This window comes from Vidua macroura, chromosome 6 (genome assembly GCF_024509145.1).
Source record: "Vidua macroura isolate BioBank_ID:100142 chromosome 6, ASM2450914v1, whole genome shotgun sequence".
In the NCBI taxonomy this organism is placed as follows: Eukaryota; Metazoa; Chordata; class Aves; order Passeriformes; family Viduidae; genus Vidua; species Vidua macroura.
The window spans coordinates 36639133-36665697 of record NC_071576.1 but is presented as its reverse complement, the minus strand read 5'-3'; the positions used below and the strand labels follow the sequence as shown (position 1 = coordinate 36665697).

At 39.4% G+C, this 26565-nt stretch overlaps 1 protein-coding gene across 1 annotated transcript; it reads right to left on the bottom strand.

Moving 5' to 3' along the window:
- Positions 1 to 1253: 1253 nt before the first annotated feature.
- PLA2G4F (phospholipase A2 group IVF) lies at positions 1254 to 25250 on the bottom strand. The gene is given in 20 exon segments (XM_053980199.1): positions 1254 to 2171; positions 2821 to 3007; positions 4069 to 4235; positions 4569 to 4763; positions 5669 to 5776; positions 6245 to 6382; positions 7564 to 7678; positions 8217 to 8439; positions 9529 to 9665; positions 10424 to 10559; positions 11485 to 11522; positions 11888 to 12001; positions 13669 to 13838; positions 14128 to 14194; positions 15406 to 15448; positions 16035 to 16075; positions 17494 to 17622; positions 18873 to 19009; positions 20340 to 20412; positions 24761 to 25250. Coding segments are annotated over 20 exon segments (2559 nt in total). The 5' UTR covers positions 24872 to 25250; the 3' UTR covers positions 1254 to 1941.
- Between the last annotated feature and the right edge of the window lie 1315 nt (positions 25251 to 26565).

Genomic DNA, 26565 nt, shown 5'->3' with positions numbered 1-26565 from the left:
TGAAGTACCTAGTTAATTCACTTAGTCCAAATTAAAACCAAGAAGTTTTTAGAAACTCTTTTTTAAATTATTCTGCTGTAGGGACAATTAAAGCAAGGTGATTGTGATTGTCAGTTGAATTCACCAGCATAACTTCCAATTCTTACTAAGATAGCAAAAAACACAGTTCTGGACCTTGAAAACTTTGTCACTTTCATTCTCTCAGTTGAAATGGGTTTTCCGCTTTTTAAAGATTCTTTAGGAAGTAACTGATATTATCTTGCTCACCCTCCCCTTGATTAGGTGGTTTGTAGTAAACAGTAAATACAAGTTTTTCTTTCTTGGCTCAGCCCCTGATTTTTCACCTGCAAGCTATCAACCTAGCTGTCTCTGACCAGTGTGCTTAAGAAAACTGTGAAGAGTATGTGAGCAAAACTAATATTTATTAAAAGAGAAACACATTAAAAATGTATTAAGAATCATACCCATCTATAAGCCCTTAGATAATTTCATAAGGCAAACCTCCTCTCCTCAGTTTTAAATACAGAATCGGTACATTCAGCTCAATGTAAAAGCTATAAAAGTAACAGGGCTCGTTTGCCACTGTTCTGCATTACATATTTTCCAACTGCATAATTCAGTACTTTTCTCTGGACTGTATGCAAAGTGAGGTGAATCCCATCCCACAGCACAGCAGCATCTTACATTATTTTATTAATTCACATTCATAAGGTGTGCCTGCCTTGACTATTGATGTTTCTAAAATAAATAGACGCAAAAATTCCTTCAACAAAGGTGTGGGTGAATTACAAGCTGAAGAGTAAGGAAAAAATATCTAATTCAAACCCTTCCTTCCTCTTACACAGAAAGAGAAAGCTGAGACTTATTGTCGCCCTGATTATCAAGAGTTTTCTAAAGCCTTCTGAGTTTACATTCTTGTAGAGAACTTTCCCACACAACTTTCTGTAAACAACCTATTGTTTTGCATTCTTTCATAGAGGTGGAGAAATTTGATGTACAGGTAGTTTGCCCAGTGTCGTTGGAGAGGTGGCACGTTCACCCTCCAATCCACTGGCACCTTTTGAGAACTATAAAAGATTGGAGTCAGAGAAAATAAATTAGTTTCTTCATCGTGACCAAAGCTGTGGTGCGTCGTTTTTCCTTGTGTCATCTGGTGACGACTTATGGCATTTTCATCATAGTTTCATCATCTCATGATGATCAAGCTATAGGAAGTAGTAACAAAATCCCACAATGAGTTTTTATTGTTAAATATAAAAACCATTTATTTCCCTGTTAACCAAGCAAATTCTTTACCAAAATAAGATACTCCATATAGAATTTCTGGGAGACTAAAAGCCATTAAAATCCTTGAGAAGGGTAGGAAGGAAATTGAAACCATGAATGGCAAAATGGGAAGCAGGTAATGACTGTTTAGTCTTGAAAGCACATGGGCATCAGCCAGTAACAAGGGGAAAGCAAAAGGAGCCATTTCCTCTCTCAGTGAGTCATTTTTAATTGTGGAGTTCTTCTTAAGATGATGTAAATTGTAAAAGTTCCTGAGGGGAGGTTCTAAAGCAAGTACAGAAAGAATCTGTTTCCTCAAACACCAACACACCTTTGACAAAAAGAGGTGCATCACTCAGTAGAGTATGGAAGATCATTCTCCAGATGCTTGAATTGTTTGGACAGACTTCTCAAATCATCTGGAATCAGCCACTGTGATTTGAGATACTGAGCTAGGTAATTCCTTACTCTTCCCCACACAAGGAAGCAACATCCATGTTACTGTACATCCCTTGAGTTTTCATCAGAGCACATAACCTGGAATGAGTTTTCAGTGCCAGGTGTACTACTCCCTCCCCAGGAAGGGAGTTTCCAGCTGTTCACTATCAGTTCTGTCTTGAACCTCGTGGCTTTTGTACACTGCAGCCTCTCTGTATCCTCAGCCTTGGAAACTGCTCATGTATTTGACTTATTGATGACTTTCTTCAACTTCCTCCTTTGCAGAGCCAAGTTTAGGGTTTTGAGGAGAGTGTCCTTGTTGTTCAGAACATTGTAGCGATTCACTTCCACTAACCTGCTGAAATCATGTGGCTCAAAGGTGAAGTTTAGTGTACGGTAAGGGGAATCTTTTGACTCAATAATAAAGTCACCAAAGGATTTCTCCTCTTCTGACTCACGTTCAACTCCTGCCGCAAGAAAGAAAGAAAAAAAAAAAAAATCACAAAAACCCCTCTGCTGTGGTAGAATCATTTTAGTTGAATTCTGCTAGGAGGATATCAGAGATAATTCTGTAGAAACTTAACTTTTGTCCCAAAGCTCCTCCTCAGAGATATCAGCTCATTCCAAAATATTTGAAAACTGAAGGGGCAAAGTATTCCCTTTCTATTTCCACTTGGCTCCAAAATACAGTACTAAAATACATTTTCATTGTGATAAATTGTTAAGTTCATCTTTGATTATTATGCTCAAAATAAGAATATAAAGCTCAATTCTCCCTGGAAGTGCTGTTCAGCACTAAAATGAAAGACAAACCTCAAGTTCAATTGGCCCTAGGAGTACCTTGCCCCTTAAATTTAAATACCAGTCTTAAAAGATGAACAAAGTTGTTTACTGCAAACGTTTTTGTGGGGGGAGGGGTGCTGTGAGCCTCTTCTCTCATCCTGCCCTTCAAAAAATTAGTAGAAACTTAGATTCTGCCTTAAATGTAAATAACAATTTAAGAGTACAGAGTAATATTACAAAGAATGAAAAGAGGAACAATGACCTGACTGAATTTTCCCCATCAGCACACCCAAAGAATTGTTAGAAGAGTGCTTTAAGACGCAGCTTCCTTACCCGGAGCTTTGTATTTCTGGAAGGTGTCATTCACCAGTGGGAAATGGAGTACAATTGGAGCCTTTGGATTATTATCATCCACGAACATGTAACACTCTTTTGGCTTCTTTTCATCTTCTTCACTAAATTTGATTTTTGGAAAAGGAATTTCATGCTCCTCACAGTATTTCTGAGTCAGCTCTAAAACCTGTTATCAGAGGAAAAAGATAATTGCAATAGAACACCACCAACACATCTAAAATCATCTAACTATAATCCTCAAAGGGAAAGAGGCTTTCATTAAAAAAAAAAAAAAAAAGAAAAGAAAAGAAGTGACAGAAACTCAGCTTCAAATCCGCAGAAACAATTTCTCTAGCTGGTAATATAGAAGAACGAAGAGCAGAACTGCAACAAATATCAACAGATTGCAGCTGAAACTTTTTATGCTTTCCTAGTCTAAATCTATTCACCTTGACTTTTCTGCACTTAATAATGAACACTTGTATGTACAGAAAATAATTTGTTTGCATGAAGAAAATCACCAATAGGCACTCTTTCTTTAGAAGCACATATCTAAGTAACAGTGATCTTATGGGCCAAACAAATAGTCTTATTTTATTTAATCTGTTTAGGCTTCTGAAAACTTTTGAATCTTCTTACAATTGTCAACTTTCTATTTTCTCATGACCTTCACAGCAAAAAGCATAGCAAAATAATGTCTGAAATGTCTTTTCATAGAAAGACAAGCCAAGAGAGGTGAGGCTGTTCAGCCTGGAGAAGAGAAGGCACTGGGGAGACATTACAACACCTTCCAGTACTAAAGGAGGCTCACAGGAGGTGGAGAGTGACTTTTCACAAAGGCATGTAATGATAGGACAAGGGGGAAAAAGCCCTAATTTGAAGGAGGGTAGGTTTAGATTAGATATTAGGAAGAAATCCTTCACTGTGAAGGTGGTGAGACACTGGCACAGGTTGCCCAGAGAAGCTGTGGACTCCGCATCCCTGGAAGTGTTCAAGGTCAGGGTGCATAGGACTTTAAGCAAGCTTGTCTAGTGGAAGGTGTCCCTGCCCATGGCAGGAGGGTTGAAATGAGATGATCCTTAGTGTGCCTTCCAACCCAAACCATTCTATGATTCCATGAAAGACATAGGGATTTGTTTTCATTCATTGGTCCATTAGTTTTTGTATTCAGCTTCAACTGATCTGCTGACACTGAGTATGATTCTGTGCTTTTATGTTCATGTAATAATGCTCAGCTATATGTCTCACCTCAAATGGAGCTTCCCAGGAAAAATTGAATGACAAGATAACATCCACATCCCTCTCTGGCTGAAGTACCAAAGGAAAGGGGGAGTTGATGGAAAAGCCACCATCCACTAAATACAAGCTCTCTGCCATGGGAGTCAGCTGGTTGGGAAATGCATCCAGGTGAGTATCTGTAAGACACTCCAAGAAACACAAGTAACTATATTGATTCATTACACATGTATTGGCAGAAGAAATCAACAAAGCTCATGCTAGTGTAATAAGAAGAAAAAAGACATTCCATCATGCACTTTCATCTGAGACAGACCTATAAAGTCTGATGAGGCAGCTTGCCTTATATGACAGAACAAATACAGTGGATCAAAATTTTTGCTATGGTGTAAGAAGGGATATATTCCCTGTCTTCAGCACAACAAAGTCAAGCTCACTTATTTTCCGTGACATTGGGATATTATATAGTGTGTTAATATTTTGTGATAGTCAGATACACATTACTCTTTTACCTCTCCAAGTCACAAATTTCTTGATGTTAACATAATCTTTATGAAGATACAATCCCTTCATGAAGTTGAAGGTTTCTCCACATGTGACCCGGGACTTGAAGAAATCCTGAAAAATTTGTAACATCAGGCCCCCAGGTATAACCAAGCGAGTCTTCAGCTGTGCTGGGTCTCGGAAATGGAATCTTCAGCAGTCATCTGCAGAAGTCACAGAAGTCTTCTCATCTGCAGAACACACACAAAATGCCAGCTCCAACATTTCAATCAGCGCTTTCTCTAAAATATTTAACCAGTTTTCCTAAGTCTGAATTTGTCCTCTAATAAGGGTATTGTAATAAAATTTAAATGAGATGCATATTCCAAAAGTAGGTGATTTACAAGCCCCGTTTAACGGGAAAAGCATTGCTCGTAAAGTATTGCCCATATTAATTTCAAACCCACACAAAGAAACCCTTGCTAACAAGTGACAATCACTTCTGTCACATAAAATAGCAGTCAACCACACACAGTAGCATTTATAACTACACAAAACAAAAAGGGTGGGGTGTGCTGGGAGAACCAGGGCTGGAAAGGCAGAGGAAAAAAAAATCTCTTCTTCCACTATTTACTATAAGGCCATAACTATGCACATGAACAAGTCCCAGCCTCTAAAACAGTTTTCACTGTTAGGAACAAATGGACATCAGTGAATAAACATACAACCAGCTTATCCAACACTACAAAAAGCAGACCATGGGGGAAACTAAAAGCCTTTTTTTCCATCTCCTGCATAGCAATCCAGCTTCTATTCTTCCTCTTCTCAGGATTATGATTCCTGCACTTTAATATGGGTTTAAGATAGCTCCTAGAACTAGCCCAGATTTACAGTCAAAGTCAGATACAAATTCTTTTTAAAAGAAGAGGAAGTGTACTAAAGAAACAATTTCTCTTCACTATAGGAGCGATCAAAGGGAATAACACACAATAAAAGAGATCTGTCCCAATCCACCCTTCGTGCTAATCGTGAAAACTACACACAACACAATTTTGCATCATATTATTTGTGATCACTACAAAATCAGCAGTCTTTTGAAAAATCCAACTATTTTTATGTATGTTCTTACCTACAACTTTGATAACATCTTTGAAAGAATCTAGAAAGTTCAGTCCTATACCAACCACCTTCAGGCAGATATCGTCCAAGCTTGCAGCAAAGGCACTGCCCCACATTCCTGCAGGAGAAATGCAGAAGAATTTAACACTCAAAAGGTTTTTCACGGAACCAAAAGGCCTATAATTCACCTGACATTTTTCATGGGAGAGGGCTGCCACTTGATCCCTACTGTTCTAACAGTGTGAGTTAAAACCTTGGTGTTAATCATGTGACAAATTATGATGTTACAATATAATGCAGAAAATTTTCCAAGAGACAAGCGTGGAAAAGACAGTAAGAGAACAGGAAGACTGACAGTAGACATTTTTGACAGGCAGCTATAATAGAGTCATCTTGCAGACTCAGGACATCAGACTGTAACACTATGAACCAGCTATGAACCTAAAGCTCTGGAGAAAAATTGACATGTTTCACTTCTTCAAGTCCTTTGGAAGGGAAGAAAGGCTTCCGTTCATAAGTCCCTAGAGCAGTAAAGTTCCTTTCCATCTCCTTATATGATAATTTGATCATTACCATAAGATCATACCTTGTAGAAAACAAATCCTCTGCTCTGGATGTTTCTGGACAAGCCGTCCCATGAAGAACTCGCTGTCAAAATTCTCTGTTCTAACAAAAGCTCCATATTTGCGAAATCCAACTTCATAGGGAGTGAACTCACACCATTCTAAGAACAACACAACAGGATATTTACTCATCTCAGAGTACACATGAGTGAAAATATTTATCTGATATCTGCCCACACAGAGGAGACAGGAGGGACTCTCCCCTCACTTTTCACAATCACTACGGATTTCTCTGCCCCTCTTCTCTAGCTTCTATGTACATATGATTAACAAAAACTCTTGTGAAGGCTTTCATTCCATCTTGCTCCATATTGACTTTGTTACTACGGAAATAACCTGCCTATTTTACTTTTAATTTAAACCATTTTGATGGCTCCCTTTTCCATCCAAAATGGAAGCCACATTATTTTTCTCAGCTTTTCGCTGCACTACGAACCACCTCCCAGGAACTACTACAGTACTGGCTTGAAAACCTGATCGACACACTGCGTCAGACTTCATTGTTTGCTTATCAAAGCGCCCCCTCATGCTTGAAAGATTTCCACAAAGAGTTGAAAAAGAAGGGTCATCCAGTCCAACTCCTGCACAGGTGAACCTGCCAAAACACAGCAGGCATCTGCAAGCATTATCCAAATCCTTCTTGAGCTCTGGCAGGTTGGATCAAATTGAATTCACTGTCATACGCACACACTCCTCAGAATAAAACAAACAAGTCCCCTCATGGTACACAGATGGATACAAGCTTTTGTGTTTGTGTTCCTGTCTCACTCATCCATCTCCACTTGTTGCATCATATTTAAAGTTTCAATGAAGGATTACTCTTCATATTTTTACTGTAAGAACTCAGGCCACTAAAACATACAATTTTGATGATGCATATAAAAGGTGGCCAATCCATCATTTTACATGAATCCTACACAAATTTTTTATCTGAGACTAAAAAAGAAAGTGGTTTCCTTATCACCAAGGCCTCTAATTCTTTTATTCAGATAGAGACACATGTGTTACAGGAATCTTCTCAGCTCCTGAAAATTTCAGGCAGTTTCTAGCAAAACTTGTGCAGTGGCCAACAGTTCTGAATCTCATTTCTCCACTTGAGCTATGATGAAGACCTTTGCTATCAATATGATAGCATATTTTTGTCAATCAGTTTCCTATTGCCTCTTACCAACTGCTGCTTGAGCCATATTTCCTGTTATCAGCTGCTCACTCCCCGAGCAACTGGAGAGATGAAATAAATTTATGGACTTTAGCAAACAAAAATGATTTTCCATGTTCATACCTGCAAAGTCACCACTGCTCATATTGGGTCTCACATTGACAGCTGCATAGATAGGATAAGGGTTCTGGGCCCATTTCACTGCGTCTTGCTGATCAGACAGCTTTGATGGATCTTCCTGGTGACAAGCAAGGAAGGAGGAGCCCACTTAAGTCAAGTAAATTCTGTACCCACAGGTTGATAGTTGGTAGCTGTTGCTTTGCATTTCTGATTAACATTACTAATTCAAAGTCCCTTTTCCTCTCCACTGTCCAGGTATATGGCTAGATTTGTCCAAAATATTTCTGCAGCTGCGTATTTAGAATGTCTAAGGTTAATAATAAACTAACTATCCTTCTGCTTTTCAATCTCAATTACATAGAAAATACTGCAAAATAACTCCATTCTGCAGAATCAACATCATTGTCAGGCTTAACCCACCCAGTACAAAAGCTATTCTTTTCCTAACAGTCATTCCAAACAAACACAGCATTTTTCAGTAACACTGATCCATATGAATTAAAAAATCTTTACTAAAGAAGATACTCTGTTTATTCCACAGCACTGCCTATACAAAGGTGGAGAGCAATTGGTTTCTTAACTCTAAACACATGGGTCAGTAGAGTTCCCACTAGAAAGACAAACAGCAGTACACATCCAAACATGAATTCTTTTACCTCTTGTTGTAGGAAATATTCTACAATAAGGCCCCACAGATCTGTAAAGGAAGCCTTCCGTCCAGTGATCTCCATTGCATTCAGCTCCTGGAAATAGTATTTTAGTCGTTCTGGGGAAAATGCCCCTGCTTTGCTGCTGGACACAGTGTCCTGAGCTCTTCTGATTGCATCTTTAAGGTCTTTCTGTGACCAGTCAGGGTCTCGATACAGTGTTGATAAACACCTGAAAATGCTTTTATTAATGTCATCAGTAATAAAGACCTTTGTGTAAACAATATTTTTAGCTAGTTATAATTAGTGTTGCAGCACTTGAGAAGTCTAGCTAAAAGAATGAAGAATCCATAAATAAAAGATCTCTGAACTCTAAATTGTGCTGAAAACCCTGACACCTATAGGACATCTTTGCTCTGATGGCTAATCTGTCTTCCAAAGATGTTCCAAGCATCCTATGCTAGCACCCATCAACCAGCCCATAAACATACATTAACTCCAGAACAAAACAACCATGATATGCTGGCTGATGGCAAGGGTGCAGTGTGCAGCAATAGAGGCCTTGGCCTTTACCAGAAGACCGGTCTGATCAAAGGAGAAGCTAGTCTGGACCATTGACGATCTGTACAAACAGATGCCTACATTTGTTTGGAAGTGTCTCTGAATCAAAAGGGGCAGGAGAAGTAGGAGCAGAGGAGTTAACTTTCAACACACACAAGTAAATCCTTGGAAGGAAGGATTACGCTGTCAGGTTGCACAACTCCTCTATGAAATAATTTTACAAAAACAAGGGATGACTTCATCACAAACTCCAAGAACTGAGCTACTGAAACATTTTAGCCATGTCTAATATTTCAGCACATTGCTCCAGTCCACCAAAGGGCAAGACAGTGCTATGCCTCTCTTCAGCCTCTATGCCATTTTGGAAGGTGATGACGTAGTGGCCTGCATGGACATGTTTCCAGTTACTTGCACCACCTCAGTTATCTTCTTGGCAAGAGTAGGGGAATGAGGAAGGTCTTTAAATCAGTGCTCTGAGTTACTACGCAACAGTTTTATTCATATAAAACATTCTAATATTCAACTGTCAGACTTGCACAAGAAGCAGATTCATCATTTTAGCCAGTAGCTGCATGGGTTGGACATGATACTGGATCTCTTAGATTGTTCAGGATCCCCAACAGAACTCACATGTGAAAACTGGTAAAATACTTGATTTGCTGTCTGCCTACAGATGGCACAAATGTAATTTTGGCCTTATTTTGCATGAACACTATCATTGCACCTCTAAGTTTCTGAATAAAAGCTGCATGTAGCTTACCAAGTGGAGCCAGAAATGCCACAGAGGTATATTGCAACATCCAGAAGGCCCAGCTGCTGCAGCCCAGCAAGGCTGCCATAGAACGACGTCAGTGCTCTCATCCCACCTCCAGAGCCCAGCACTGCCACAACTGGAACCTGCAGACAGCAAACTCAGGAATCACAACCACAGGCTTTTGATGGCCAAAAAATTACAGAACTAACCCCATTTCAGTCTCATTTGAACATCAAATAGAATATAAAACATAGCGATATAAACTCTAATAGAGACATAAAATAGAGATATAAACCTTTATTTCTATCTACATTACAAATAATTTTGGGTTTGATTTCAAGCTGAACTTCTTTTTCTATTTTGTAATTGAAATACATTGCTTACTATAAAGCACAGCACGGTCGTCTTAGGGACAGTCACTTACTGAAATTGTTATGTATATTATCATACATTTACTTTCATACAATACATGTGTAAGAGACAATTAATCTTGTAACAGCAGCCAAATACCACTGAGCAAGGTATCGGGATATGTAGATGTAAGTTTTCTCAAATAAGCAATTAAGAATCTATTCCTGTGGTGTGAGTTTCATTTTAAACATTCTGAAACACAATTTCTCATCACAATTCCAAGCCCAAAGCCCAAGATATGAGTTCCAGTAGAGTACATACATTCTGAAATTTCAACATATGTGTTCCAAAACACACACACACCCCTCAAAATTTAAGAAATATAAAAACATTTAGACTTCAGAACTGAAATGTATCAGAGATCTGTCTCACACCATAGTGAATGCAAACCATGTCTCTTGTTGGTTACAAGCAAGGATTCCTACATTGTCTAATTATCAACCAAGCCTAAAGGATTTTACCAATCTCACCACAGGACTGTGTTCAATACCTCATCTTTTGGAGGGGATTCTTTTAAGTCAAGAGTCTTCCTCAATGCCTCAGAAACTACTTTCTTCCTTTTGTCCAAAAATTCTCTCTCTTCTTTACAGAGCTCAAAACCCAGACGTATATCAAGATCCCAAGTGCTGAAATAGAAGTTAAGAAAAAAAACCCTTGAAATTCTGGGGGATTTGTAATCGGTATGGAAATGTAATTTTTGTGAACACACAATCTAGGTGCAGATCTGAACTGGATCAGGTGAAATTTTAGTCTGTACATCAGCTATTTTGTACAACAGCTTTTGGAATTAAAAATTAAATTCTCCATATTGTATTTCTTCTTTAATGTTTAAATTCAATGGTTCTGTCAAACAGTACTCAGATTAAGCTTCAGGAATTTCACAAAGGAAGAAAATGTTCTTTGTAGGTGAAGATTGTAAGAGGAGGAATTGACATCACTGTATCAACATGAACACGAAATGAGAGGAAGAGGGATTTTAAAACAGAAGATTCTGAACTTAAGAGGAAGGAGGAGGCAACTGAATACCAATGACCTTGTTATAAGGTTGTAAAACAGGAGCAGGATCTTCAGTTGATGACTGGACACCAAATGACTCTATCAACTTACAAGCCAACTTCTTGGTTTTCTGGTTTTTTCCCTTTTTACTCCTTTCTTGCAATCTCCATGTATTTTATAGTTCAAGCTCTTCACACACATATGTCCTTCCCTATCTCTCAGTACATCACTGCACATACTCTGGGATACCTGTGCCTGACAAAGCTACATAGTATGTATATCAACAGCTATTATACACTTAAGTATTAGGAACACAAAATTTTTACATATGTCAACAGGATTGACACCAGTCCAATAGACAATATCTGCAAAGTAAAGAGTCACAGGCTTCAGAAAATTATCAAAAAAAAAAATAATCAAATATGTTTTTCTTTAATCTATTCCAAGAGATCAGTGGAGTGACCAGAGCTCCCCAGAACACCGAGGAGAGTCACTCAGTTCCTTTACTATGAGGGTAAAGGCCCTTCCTGATTTTCAAGTGGGGTTCCCACTCACCTCTCTTCAGTTTTCAAACTCATATCCAAACTTTTTCCCTGTGAAAAGAGAGAACACATTTTGAAGTTGACAGCAATTACACAGGTGGAACTTCAAAATAGAAGTTATGAATTATTTCTTCTACAAGTGTCTTGCTTTTTCCCTCCTTTGATACTTTTCTTTTATACCCTAAAAAGACTTTTCTCTTCAGAAAGTGATGAACTTTATACTTCATTTTGCAAGACTCAACCATGAAAATACATTAGGAAGAATTGCACTGAGTAATCTCATTGCTTCATTCTAGAGATCCAAGAAAACAGCACTCCTGAGAATCACATGTTGCCTAACTTTCCAAACACCTAGAGGCAATGGAGGAAAAGTTTATCTCATGCACATTAAAGCAAGAGCAAAATATTGGTATTACCTCTCCCAAAGAAATGATTTTATCAACTTTTTCTCCAATAGGAAGGGAATTAACTGGCACGGTCCCCAGTCCCAGAACTGTAGTATGCTTTTCAATATCAGGGTTCACACCATCCTAATTTTAAAAAAAAAAATCTTATTTGAGATTCATAGAAAAAAAGTTTAAAAAAAATATGACTTTCATACGTTGAAACAGCAAACAATTCTTAATATCACTATAGCTAAATATTTACCAAATGTCCAAGGCTTTTCAAGGGCATTCTGCTTTCTGCTTGGCAGGTCTTTGCAGGGGTATTTCTTTCACTCAGATAGTTTCTTTGTTGTTGTTTGGTTTAGTTTTAGGGGTATTTTGTTTATTGTTATTATTTTTTTTAATATACCTGTCTACCACAATTAAAAAATCTTCAAGTACAAAATTTTCCCCACAAATAGTTTTGTTCTGGCATGTGTCAGAAAACTCACTAACAAACTTGCATTCCATCTTCCAAGCAAGATTTGGAAAAGATAACAAAAAAGGCAGCAGCATTACACATACATCAAAAATACCACAAAATAAGAAATAAGGCAGTATGTAATTTTAAAAAACTTTAAAAGCAGAGCAAATTAAAGCCTGCCAGGAAATATTTGGGTTTTCTGCCATGTAGCAAATGGCAAGATCTCTTAATACATAGCTGTGTGCAGATTCCTAAATGCAAAGAGGCAGATTAAAAACCCCTCAGATCAGAGGGTCACACAAGCCTACAGAGCCTCCAGGTGGGCTGGAGCCCACACACCAACCACAGGGCTCAGCCCCCAGGAGGAGACCACACCTCAGAGAAAACTAGGCTGTCACCCTGCTCACACCAAGAACTGAAGTCAGGCCAGGAACCACCCACAGAGTTCACAGGCATCTTCTGACCAATAACTGCTGTCCTGAGACCAATGTCCCTCTAAGCTCACTGTCCTCTTCCTAACAGGTGCAAATAACATGCATTTAGGCACAGGGCAAGCAACACTACAACATTCCTGGCACTCTCCCATATCTGATAAGAGAGAAGAGGTCAGACTGAAGACTTTTGTGGTCTATGCCACTTGTTTAAAGAGTATGTTCTGCTAGCTACCAGAGTTGTTTAGCAGAGGTTTACCACCTGGGACAATCTCCATAGTTGACCTCTGCAGTGGTTTTGCTTGCCTGGCTCGGAGTTCTTTTGACCACTCAAGCCCAGGTCTCTCTCTTCAGCTCATGTTTGCTGTCTAATAAACCCCAGGCAAAGCTGTTCTTCCATATCCTTCCTTGTGTCCTCTTCTCCACAGCTGCCTCTACAGTAGTAAAGATCACCATTTGCAATCATGCTACCCAATTGCTTGTTGGGATAAAAAAAATCATAGAATAAAGAGTTTCCTTGCTCTCATTTCTGGAGAATGAATATTCAGTCAACACATGGGTACCTGGAAAAACTGCAAAGTAAAAGACACACAAAAGCTAAATAAACCTCTGCAATTGATCTACAAGTTTCTAATAGAAAAAAGTTCCTATAGAGTATCTCAAAAGATGAAAGTAAAGATGTCTACATGTCGCAAGCATGGGCAGAGTAACATTTTCTTAATCCCCGAGTTTGAACAGATGTTAAATCTTTGGGGAGCGTAGACTCTTAAGGTAATTTCACCTCCTTACACAATGTCAAAGATCCAATGCACAATCTGACATTAAAAAAAGAAAAAAAGAAGAAAGTCAGCATGTAAAAAACTATAGAGAAAAACTTGTCTCTCTGTAAGCTTTGTGGAATCAGCATGGATGCCTACCTGCAGGACAGATATGGTTTGCTGCAACTCCACTTGCAGTTCTGGACACATTTCTTTATCCACGTGAAAGACAAATGAGGTTCCATAATCCTTCTCATTGTCTGGTGTCCAAGGAATAGACAACTGCTTTTGATATGCACCTGGGACAGACACCTTGACCTCACAGCATCCTGTGCATTAGAAAAAGAAGTTTAGACCACAGGGGCCATTTGTTGAAAATCAAGTACGTATTAAGTGTAGCTGAGGCCATGAAAACACAAGCAAAAACTCTATTGTGTGGTACCCATTAGAAAATACCCAATCTTATTAAATATTGAAAATAAAAGCAAAATTTACTTTAAAAGTCAATTTTGTAGTCAGTAAAGTCTCTGTCTGTATAGACAGAGAATCAAGTCTCCCCTCTCTCTCAAGGAACACGTTGAAGAGTAGTCCTGACTTAAACTCTCTGGGCAGCCCTACCTTGCTGTTTCTCTTTTGCATTTTCCTCTTTGTTGACAGTGCCTTGCAGACACAAGCAAGGACGAACCTGTGAAAAAAGAAACCAGCTCTGGTGACACAATTTTTAGTTCACTTATTTGTTGAAGTTTAATTCATCTACTAAATTAGCTGTGGGTTTACAGCTGCAAACTGTCAAAAAAAAATTAGGCATTGTTTTGTTATTTTAAATAAAGACCAAATTTTGTTTCAGTAGGACAGAATTATTAGCTTTTGTTTCAAAATAAAAACCATCCTTTCTATTCCAAGAGCTGGGTTGTTGTTTTTTTTTGTTTTGTTTTTTTTTTTTTTACAACCAGTACTTCACAGTTATAAGTTATGAACACCTGGGGTTTTTCTGGGTTTTTTACCTTTTTTTAAATGCATGTACGAGTACCTATTCAGAACCTGTTCAGATCCAAGCAAGCACTTCATCAATTTCTGTCCCAGCTTGTCTATGTCCTCATGAAATTTAGTCTCTCACACCATTCAGCCATCAGCTTACCCTCTAAGACAGTAGATGAGGGATTGATTTTGACACAATTGCCCTAAGAAACTAGCCCACTGCTTGAATTAAGACTGACTTGTGAAGGGAAATTGGAACACAAAAGTTTCCTTCCTATGAAATAGTTTTCAGAACTGTGCTGTTAAATGCCACCAATTTTTCAAGGGGGAAAAAGTTAAAACTCTACATTTCAACCATAACCCTCCTCTCCTTACAAAAAAACATTACTCCAGTCCCTTTTTTGTCAAGGGAGCAAAGAGGCAGTAACACTTATTTTTAATGTATAGCACACTGATTTTCTTAGCTTGATTAACCCAAAAAAAAACAGGGAGTGATCCCCTACTTAATAATGGCATTGACAAATGCTTAGAAATAATATGTTTTAACAAGAAGAGGGACTCTTCCTGGACAGCATCTAGTCTAGAAAACACAGTACAATCTTCAAGACTCACTTGCCTGCTAAAGACATTTTTTACATATTTTATGGCAACCTTACAGGGAAAAAACAAAAAAACAAACAAACACCTCAAAACAAAAAACTGCAGCTTTCTGTAAGTCAGCATCAAGTTTAAAAATTGAGGAAGCTTTTTAAATTAACAAATTGAAAAAGAGAGAGGCAGATCTTGGAGAGAATAGGAGCTATTTGGAAGTAAGACTGTAATACTCAAATCCTTCTCCTCTTTCTATTAAAAGCCTCTCTTCAGGAGTAAGTCACAACACACGTGATTCTGTTGTGATTCATGATTCCACGTACTCACCACAAGGACTCCGTTGGTCAATACTTCTGGAGGGGCATCTGAGCTGTGAAAGCAAGAGGTTTACTGCAAATGACAACTGGTTTTAATTTTGCTTCATCCTACTTTACAAACTAATTGGCTGAATAAGCAGTGGGATGAAAAGATCCTCAGTGTGGGAGATCCAGGGAAACAGCAGGTATATTTCCCTTCACAAAATAATGGGGGCTTGGAAAAAATGGAAAAAAAAAATTGTCTGCAAATATAAGCACACACTATAGGATCTCCCCATCTCATTTATTTTGATAACCTAGAGAAAAGCTGAACTTAGGTAGACAACTAGATACATAAAGTATATATTTGTGTATTTTGCAAGGTTAACTGAAAAATTTCCACTCCCAAATAACTAAGCCAGAAATGTCCACTTACATCCCATGAAGTCCAGCAAAATTTTATTTCTTTTTTACCCCAAAAATTTTGGTGACTGGAGTATAAAGAATAATTTTAGTCAGGTATTAGTGAATCAACTCAATCACCACAGAGAACTATAAAGTATTATCCTTTTTATGAGCACGACTATCTCCACACAAAAAAAGCAACTGACAACATATATGCAGAACACAAGTGCAATCAGCTCTTCAGGTAAGACTCACCATTTCTCCAAGAAGAACTCTACATCCAGCTCTTCATTAGCCTTTGAAAATAAAAATTGGATATTGGTGACCCTTGATCCTGACTTAAGAGACATTTCCCAAGAGATTAAGCTTTTCTCCTGTTACATAGTGACAGTAACTTCCTGTTAAAATAACTTGAGTTTGTTCCTTTTATAAAAGCTCCAGTTAAATTTTGAAATGGTTAAATGTAGCCTTTAGCCTTCAAATACTCCTCTTCTGCTGGACATGTCCTACATGACCAGACACATCTACATTTGAAGACACAAGTGCACAGAGAGTCATCTCTCAGACCCATTACTCTGCTGATGAGAGAAAAAAAACACCTCCTCTGGCTCAAGAACCACTGCAACATCATCTCTGCAAACAGCTTCTACATGAGGCTTTGGGCTTCTTCCCATTTCTTATTTCAGCAGCTTGCATTCTTAGCTTCTTGCTGTCTTTGTCCTCTACAGACTTTGTTCCAGCCAAAGTCTTTTCTCCTCCCATAGCATACAGGAAATATTTGATACCAGACCTAACACAGTTTTTTAAAGTAACAAACTAGAAGCTGTTTTGGGTCATTTTCTTTGCTGAAGTTGAAATTTCCAGTCTCTTAATTACAGATCAAGATGGCTTAAGCATTCAGCAAATGGCTAGAGCTAGTGGGAGCAGTGGTATTACAAAGCCTCTTTCCATGATCACAAATGATTTGGAGTGCCTGTGGCACTGCCCAACACCTCCCTGTGAACTGCACACCAGTTAGTCTGCTTCTGACCACACCAACAGCACTGAAGCCCAATTTCTCAAGAAAACACATCATTAGCGCACTTTTAATCCAGACCTATTGTAGCAATGTGTTTGTGGCATTACAAAATAGATCAGCCTGGTGATGTGGCTTTTACCCACATAAAACAGGCTGTCTTCTAAGTCCATGAACAGGCGAACAGGGCTTGAGAGCAGCTGATCACCAATATCATCTGCATGAAGCAGAGGTTAAATGTACTGAACATAATCCATGGAAAATAAGTATCTCTTAGGCTTTTGACTTATTAGATATAGAGGTAGCCTTTGCAGCAATAAACTTGGTTTTTTGCAAATAGATGATGATAAACTAAATAAGACAGTCCCTACAACGATTACTGACTACAAATGCCTTTCATTTTAAAATCAGTTTATGTTCCTCTAAGTCTCATGAGAAATTAATTCTGTTTAAAGATGTTTTAACATTCCTGAAAGACAGCAGTAATCCCAAATTTTATTTTGCTGGAGCATCCCAAAGAATGTGGAAAGCACACAAATAAAGTTACTAGAGAACTTGCAAACATCTCAGTTGACAGTAAAGCCATATGTGCTGTCACCACCAGTTGATTCATTTTTCCCTTCTGGCTTCTCCCACACAGACAATCAGCCAGCAGGCACTGCCAGGCATGTGAGGGATGAGCTGCAGCCAGGGTCTCACCTCGGGCTCCAGCCTGAAGGTGTGCAGCAGGGGCTCCCCCGGCCTCACGCCCCCCACGTCAAAGACCACAGAGGTGAGCTCATCACTGACAAGGACATCCTTGTCATAGAGGGTCAGCTCCAGAATGTTCTAAAAGCAGAAAGAAACAAACAGCCTAAGATGAAGGGGCAGAAACACTGACAAACCTGGGTAGCTGCATACAATGGACACTTTGTGCATTAATCAATACCCTTCCCCAGTCCTAAGGAAAAATCAGTATTTTCAACAGTTAACAGCATAGCTAAGCAAAAAATTCTCCTAGTTGACACAATTTAGCTAAAGCATTTTCTCATCTTCCCACCTAGAGGAAGGCCCCAGCTGAACTCATGTGGCAGACTCTCCACCAGCTCCAGGCACAGATTTGCCCAAGGAAGCAATAGCAATTTCCACTCTTTCATGATGATTTAGTTCAGGATGTTATAGAGACCAATCACTTCCTGTTCAGCACTGTCTCAGAGATGGTAAATTCAAGAGAAACTGAAATAGATACAGTGAGGACATATGACACCCAAATAATAGTCTTGCAGCAGCTACTTCCCAAGGAGACAAGACTGAACTTAGAATTTTGCTGGCAGTCTCCAGCAGTAACCAGGCTGAGGTCTCAGGAGCCTGGAGGGAAAGAAAAAGATCCCACACTCTAAAGTTTAGCTTTCAATTTTCTTACCAGTCAAGTCAATTACCGTTCCACATTTGTCACCAACCATTGTGGAAAGGTACTCCAATGAGGGGGATGGCTTCTTGTTAATAGACACCTTATTCCAAAGCCTGGGATGTTATTCAAAGCAATTGTGCCCCACTAAAACTGATCTTTTAAAGTACAGTTTCCTTCCCCCTACCATTAGTGTCTGCTTTCAGACTGAATGCTGACAATCTGAAGACTTTGTTAAATACTGTATTAGGTCCCACACAGAGAGTAGATGAAGTCTCTACCCAACAGTTTGAATTTGGTTTTCTCAATCGTCAGAATGATGGCAAAACTTGACTGAATGAACTATGTGGCAGTGAGTAGAAATTTAGTTCCTGTGAAAGAAGCAGCAAACATCAAATAGAAACTTGCTTATCAAGGAATTTCCTTGAATTCCACCAGGTAGTGCCATAACTTCCCTTTCCTGAGATGTACCACAAGGATGTTTATGGAAAGTTCTATCTGCAACTTTCTTGACAGAGCAGTTAACCACAGCAGTTTTGGTACAGCTTTTTGTACCACTGAAGACAACTGACACCTTACAAGCAACACAAGTTTTGAGGGTAATAAAGAACCCTTGGTTTGGAATGAAGTCTCAAAAGCAAGCCAGTACAAAAATACAAGTAATCTAACCTGCTCCACACAGTGTCCTTACCTTGACAGCACTATGGATTCGATACCAGAAAGTTTCATTCCATTCTGGGTTCTCAGAGTTGTCAACAACCTGAGTTCGGGAGACACTGGGAGATGCAGTGGGCAGCTTGAGTTCCACATAGCAGTCTGCCTTGGATACTGCAGCAGAGAGTGAGAGACAGGCACCAGAAAAGCTTTATTCAAACATACTCTTTCCCATGAGCTTCTCATTTTCTAGATCTCACTGCATCATAGAAAAGTGCAAATTTAAGGCTGGACTTCTAAAGCAAAAGCCTTTAATGAAGTAAATGTCTTTAAACAGAAGAAAATAGAATTTTAGGTGCCTATATTTCTTTTTTCTGGTTCATCAAAATCATAAAGCTCTTAATAAAAAAGGCTAGTATTTAAAATGAGGAAGATCAACTTTAAAAAAAAAAGATTACTGCTGATACCAGGCCTATTGCTTCTTCTCCTACCCCTGGGCACCATTTATAGAGCCTAAGCCTTCTAAAGTCCAAGGAGACAATATCCACTACTGCTGTACCCTTGTTTAGTCAGGCCAGGAGCTGGGTTGTTTGTTTCCATTCCCTGAAAACAAATTATTGTCTCAGAGCCCTTCTTTCTTCCATTTAGGGCCCCTTCAACAATGCAGGTACGGAGACCATTCTTCACTCCAGCTGAAGAGATAGGCCACAGAAAAGAACTCTTCACAACATGATTCTAGCTCTCAGCCTCTCAGGAGGCTTTCCTGTTCCCTGAACAGCTATTTGACATTCCAAGTAGTTCAATGCTGGATGCCAGATATAAACTTAAGGCAGACTATCTTACTTGATTCAATCTGAAGTAATTTAATATAAATGAGTTTTAAAGATCCAAATGCCCCAAACAGTCCTGAGACCTTTACACAGGTGTGTAAATGGGAGGGAATATACGCCATGCTCTAAAAACCAGGAACAGAGAAAAAGCAGTTTATCTTGGAAGCAGTAAACCACCTACTTCCTTTAAAGTCTGCAATGACAAACTAATAGCAGGTACATGATATAAAGAACTACTACAACTGAGAAAATAAACATTTGAAAGCTAGAATTAAAGATTTCTGCTTCCAGTTTCAGGAAGACTGTTCAGTTGGAGCAAGGGTGAAACTTGCCATACCCAGAAGGCTGAATCCAGAGAAAGGAATACAGAATGGGCCACAGTAGAACAGATAAAGGAGCAGGGAAGCAAAACATTACTAGGACTGACTTGATCTTGTTCTGCGAAGTAAGAGCAGCTGAAGCTGCTTAATCTGCAGACTGGCCTCACATAAGGCTTTTGAAATATAGATAATATACTTTATACTATATGTATAATGCTTTACATTAAAAGCTTTTGTTGAGACATAAAGGCAATGCAATGTGTAGATAAGAGGCTCCCTTAACAATGCTCTCTGTGCTGGAGGTATGCACCAAGGAACCAACATGTTTTCATATTGCCTTGAGTAAATACTTACACACGTCCGTACCCTTGATGTTTCTGGCTCGGAGGACTTTTACTGTTAGGCTGTAGTAAGGATGCTTTTCCCACTGAAAAAAGAGAAACAAGCTCAGCATTTAGCTCAGTTGCAATGCCTGTCCTGTAACCACACTAGTATTAGACCAGAGAAATGGATCCGAAATAGCCAGCCCAAAATCAGCTATTAATGAATCCGTTTGGGAACACACACAGCACTTTCAGTGTCCTGGAGGACCACTAAAAGAGCCTAGAAGGAAATTCAATTGCCTTTTGGCAATGCAAGAGCAATGTCTTAGTCTAACTCCTCATGGACTTCAGAAAGTCCCTTATTTAGGGATTCCTCTAATTATAGATCAGTTTTTAATTGCTTTGTTAGTACATTCTTGCTGAGTCTGGTGCTAAAGCTGCTCAAACACATTCACGACAGCTAGTTCAAGAGTAGTGGCCACGGGCACATGAATGCTTGAGTAAAAGCAGACATGGCAAGAATCTTAAGACGGGGGTCTGAAGTCATAAAAGGCACACGCTGTTTACAACGAGAAAAAAAACCCAAAATACTTGCCAAAACACTCCATGGCAGCTTGAGTTAGAAAAGACAAAACTTAAATTCATTTTCATTCTGGACTGTTAACTGGTATCAGCATTCTAAACATGCATGTCACTTAATCAGCACAGATAAAAACGTAATCCTTACTCTTGAAAGCTTCTGGGAGACTATTTTTGGAAAGTAATATTAGTATCTAAATGCCAAGATGTGAAGTGGGAAAAAAATAGTCAGACTAGATCCTAGAATATCATGAAGGAGAAGTGAGGGGAGGGCGGGGCACAAGAGAGAACAGCTTGAGGTGATTCAGTACAGAGACTGCACAGAAGTAATTGTGTAAGGCTCAGGAACAGAATGGGATATTGCCTCATTTTCATCAGTTATGACACAATCCTGGCCAGCTAAGAACTTTTCCTATTCTTAAGCCGTATTTTCAAAATGCTTTTCACAAATGGTCATTACTTCACCTTAACAATTTTCAACATGGTTGCTTGAGACCATAGTTTAATTTTAGATATGCTAAGTATTCACTTAAAATTAAATTCAACAAGATCTTCACTTGCAACAAAATACTGCAGATTGACAAATAAGGACTGGAAGAGGTTGCCCAGAGAAGCTGTGAATGCCCATTCCTGTCCTGGAAGCGTCCAAGGCCAGGCAGGAGCTTTGAGAAACCTTGTCTAGTGGAAAGTGCCCCTGCCCATGACGGGGGGTTGGAACAAGATGACCTTTAAGGTCCCTTCCAACTCAAATCCTTCTTCAATCCTATGATTCTTGAAATATTACATAAAAATGTAGGGCCTACATATTGCTGAGTGGGATCTCACAGAAACCAGTGAATCCTGAACTGTTAAACTCTTCTTGAATGTTCCTTATCTGATAAATGGAATTACGCTATGTTTGTTAAGCAGTCACATTCTTTGTGAGTCTTCCTTATGTTTCATCTTTGGGGGATACTTGCCAGCTTTTCCAAAACAGGGTTTGAACAACACAATAAAACCAAGGCATACACAATATACTGAATATTTTTGTATTAAGCAAGCACCATCCATCCTGATCAACAAGCAAAGAGCAAAAACTAAGATTTCTCACATGCAGGTACTAAATTAAATTTGTGCAAATAAACTTCAGTTATACTGTTACTAATCTTAAAGACACGTATTTGCAGAAATTATATGTTTAAGCTATTCATTTCTTTATTTGTTTCTGTGAACAAGACATGCCTTCACAGCAAATTTCACCATGACTTCCACCCTTCAGATGCTAGTTTCTTTCATCTTTAAACCTTTCCTAATCACCTTCCTTTTATTCAGTCTCTGACACTAGTTTCTCAGGCAAAGGCTGACCACCTTTCTACTTCATCAAGTTGGGGAATAGATTACAGATAGAAATTCAAGATTGTGTATGTTATTCTCACCAACTTCCTAAAGTTCCTGCAACTCTTTTGTTTGTTGAGACATGAAGCTACATAATCACACCCCCATGGCTGTGAAAGCAATCTTCATTCACATAGCATGGCTGTTGCCTGGAAATCAGACACTATCAGGGCAAGCACAGAGCACCATGAAGATAGCCTATCCTTCTTTTACTGCATACCATCTGTCAAAAATGTACTTACATGCTCAAAAGAAAGTCCTTTCCAAAGGTCTCTAACACCTTCAATTTGCAGCCAGTCATTACACAGCTGAAGATACATTTTCCACATCCAGATCATAACTTAAGGGCATACAACTCAACTGAAATGTCACTGTGCTCTCCAGCCTCTGTGATCAGTTATGCCAGAAGCTCCTCACATGCCTTTTTTACTTATCTTTTAGCAAAGGCACAGCAAGGTCATAGCATGCTGCCAGGTGATCTTGCAGAGTAATGAAGCATGGGAGTATCAGATATGCCCTATCTGAATGATCAGGGAAAAGGCAGGCAATAAATCCACATGGCAAATGGGCAACAAATACTGATGACAGTTCTGCCTGCAGCACTCTGCATGGCAGCATACCAAAGCACGTGACTGACAAAAGCAGCTAACTGCTGCTTTGCATTTTAATGATTTTTCAGAATCACTGCTTTTCCAGGGCTCAGGAGTGCAAAGCAAGTGAAGCAAAAAAAGAAAAGCCCCCTTTAAATCCTAAATCCTAAAATGAGGGTACAAGGCTGAATTTTCACATACTTAACTTTGCAAACAACTGTCTGTATCTTTCATCTAAACTGAAGATGCTGATGCAGCTGGAAGCGACTGTAGAACAAGTCATCCCAGCTATAGCCCCCAATAATCTTTACTTTCATATAGTCCAGGATACCTGTCTTTATAGAGTAGGAAGTAAGTGCTGGGATCCATCCCCACAGGTCTCAGTGCATGCAAAGGACTCACCAGAAGCCTGCCAGACTCATTACAGAAGTGCTGTCATAGAAGTTGTGTTTCCATTTGCTAAGGCATATTTTGTGTTCACAGCTATTGGGAAAATTAGGTAGCTCAAAGAAATGTTCAGTTTACCAATGGAGCAGTTTCTCCCCATCTTGCTCCTGCTCCCAAAGAAACACTGCTGCACATCATTCCCTTCCTTGTAGCCTAGGTGTCACAAGTTTGCTTTTAAACCCCAAAGTAAATCCCTGCCTTTCCTGGGCACCCCTTGCACTGTCCCTCTGCCCTCAGGAGACTCACAGACACAGCCCTAAGAACCACGGTGTTCTGGCAGGCAGGATTTATAGTTAGCCAGGACATGAGCAGTGCCAGCAGCTCAGTAACACAAGAGCAGTGGGTGAACACCGGGTTCACTCTCAGTTCATTGCTGTTTGCCTTTAGAAGTGAATTTAAGGCTAAACTCTGGAAAATTAAAGCAGTCTGATCATCTTAAATTTACCTACAAAGCCAAAAGGGTGATCTGCTGCCCCACACCTTGCTCAATTGCTATCAATTAGTCAATACTAAAATCTCTCCCTACAGCCAATAAAATTTTGTTCAGTAATGTTTTGATTTTTTGGTGGTTTTTTTATTATTTTTTTATTTATTTAAATAGTGAGCACCTGAGGGAAAATATATTCAGTGATTTATAAGTTAATGAAGGCTAACGTGGGCCTCTTCTAACATGATCTACTAAGTACTAAATAATAATATTAAAAAGTCAACAAGTTTATTTCTGTCACACAGCAACCAGAAGTGAAGAAAGCTGTACAAGCAGCAAATTATCTTGTGACAATTTATGGTCACCTCAATTTTAAGTTGTATATTGAGGGGCTGGCATGATAGGATACAACAAGGGTGATCAGCTTATAGATCAAATCTCCACTCAAAATCTCCTTCATAATCATTTAGCTTAATTCAAAATTGAAGTTATTAGCCTGACCATCTTATACAATGAAATTATTTCACTCCAGTTAAAGGACAAACACCTCAAAACCACTTTATCTGTCGTGGTTGCACTGCATTATGAACAGCAGCTAAAGCCATCATTAGTCTTTGTCTACTTGAGATCATTAATCCCTGTAGGATAAGATAGAAAGCAGAACAGAAGGCAACTGTAGTCAAGGTTACTTTGCAAGAAAACACATAAGCATGGTTTCATCTCCACTGATGAGAAGTGCAGTATTCTGGACTCTCCCCCCCAAAAAAGTTCTTGACATCAGCTCAATTCTGCTCCCCAAAACCTAAGGAAACACAGATCTGCTCTGGATTTCCTCAGGCAGACCCTAAATTTAATAAAAGCCTGAAATCTCCATTAACACGAGCATTAAGAGAAAAGTGTGGATAACAATAAACTTTTTAATTCCTGAGGAAGTGTAGGACAGGTTTTCCACACATGCAGCAACACGTGGAAGTCACTCCTGAGCACATCAGCTAAGGAATGCCATCTCCGAGCCAGCACCAGGATTTCTCTTACCCGCCAGTGATAGAACCCAGTGTCTCTCCTCTCCTTCCTTTGGAAAAGCACTGCTGCCAGAAAAGGCAGCACTCTGGGTGGAAATGGGCCCCGCAGCACCTCCTGGAACATGGGGAAAATGTCCTGCTGCCTCGGCAGAAAATCTGACAGGGAAACCCAGAGAGCAAGGCAAGCTCCTGGACGCCTGGCTGCGAAGAAGTGCTGTTTGCCACGGGCTCATCTGAAGTTTTGCGCAGGACTGGGCTGTGCTCCAGCTGGGAGAAGCAGAGGTGTGGCCCACACTTGCCAAACAAGCCGGCTCAAAACCTTGCTGGCAGGTTTTTCCAATATTGCTTCAAGATAAGGGCAGCAAAGCAGCACCAAACAGGGAAGCCCTGGGCAGGAGCAGCCACAACTTTGTGATCCAGCTGCGACATCTAAATCCCCAATCCAGATTTTCTTTGAGAGTTCCAGCAACCTGATGTACAACTATGGCCTTTTCAAATCCTTTTCAGAGCTTCAGCACAACCTACCAGCATTTTTAAATAGAAAAAATTTCTCATCTTACAAGCCGGGAATAAAGCAAAATTTGTCACTGACTGTAGCTGTTCAGAGCAGTTTCAGGGAGGCCGGAGCAGAGACACCACAGTTTGGTCTGCCATAATATACCTCAGAGAATATCAATTCCCCACCACATCTCCCCTCTCCGAGCAGCCTGCAAAAGTCTCCCCTTTTTCCTCATTTCCATGTAGTACAGTCTTAATTCTTCCACCAAAGGTTCTCAAAAAACTTTACAAGAGACAGGAGAGATTTTTTTTTTTAAGAGTATCACACCTTAAAAAATAATTAAGTAGTGAAGGAAACAGCTTACTAAAAGCAATTAGCTTATTAGCAGCTGGCAACAGTTGTCTTGCTGGAGCATTTTATCAAAGAGCTGAAATTTATAAACTGGAACTGCAGACCAAGTACCAAACTTTAGTGTTACAACAATTAAAGTGGTAGAAAATGTATGAAAGCCAGTAATGCAGCATGTCATTAGCTCCATGCAAACATGAGAATGTGACACATTCTCAGCAAGGTCCCATTCATTAATCATTTCCTGTCATTAGTGTCAGTCACCAGGCTAGAATTTAAGAAAATTAATAAAAGCATAAGCCCTGACATTTCAAACACAAACAAGTCAGCACCAGGTGGTGAATCCACAGAAGGAAGAGTCAACACACAGGCAAAAAGCAAACATAATGCCATTGTGAAACAGCCAGCAGCTGCCCTAACTCCTCCTGTCCTACTAAATGGCACAGCAGACACTGGGCTGAAAAAGCTATTTCTTTGCTTTTCTACTCACCAGTGCACTGACAGTGAAGGACTGAAGCACCACTCCTAGGATGAAAGGCTGAGAGAGCTGAGGCTGTTCAGACTGGATAAGAGAAGGCTCCAGGGATACCTCATAGCAGCCTTCCAGTATTTAAAGTGGGCTTTTGAAGAGGGAGAGTGACTTTTTACACTACCAGATAGTGATAGGACAAGGGGGAATGGTTTTAAAGAGGGCAGACTTAAATTAGATATTAGGAAAAAATTCTTTACTTCAAGGATGATGAGGCATTGGAACAGGATACCTAGAGCAGTTGTGAATGCCTCATCCCTAGAAGTGTTCAATGCCAGGCTGGGGGCCTGGGAGGTTGAATCTAGGATATCTTTAGGCTTCCTCTCAACCCAAACCATTCTATGCTTATCATACTAGGTTTTATTCATCTTCAAAACAATTGTAGAACCGTAAGTGTCCTTTTTTCCCCTTACATTTAATCTAACACACTTTGACTATAAAT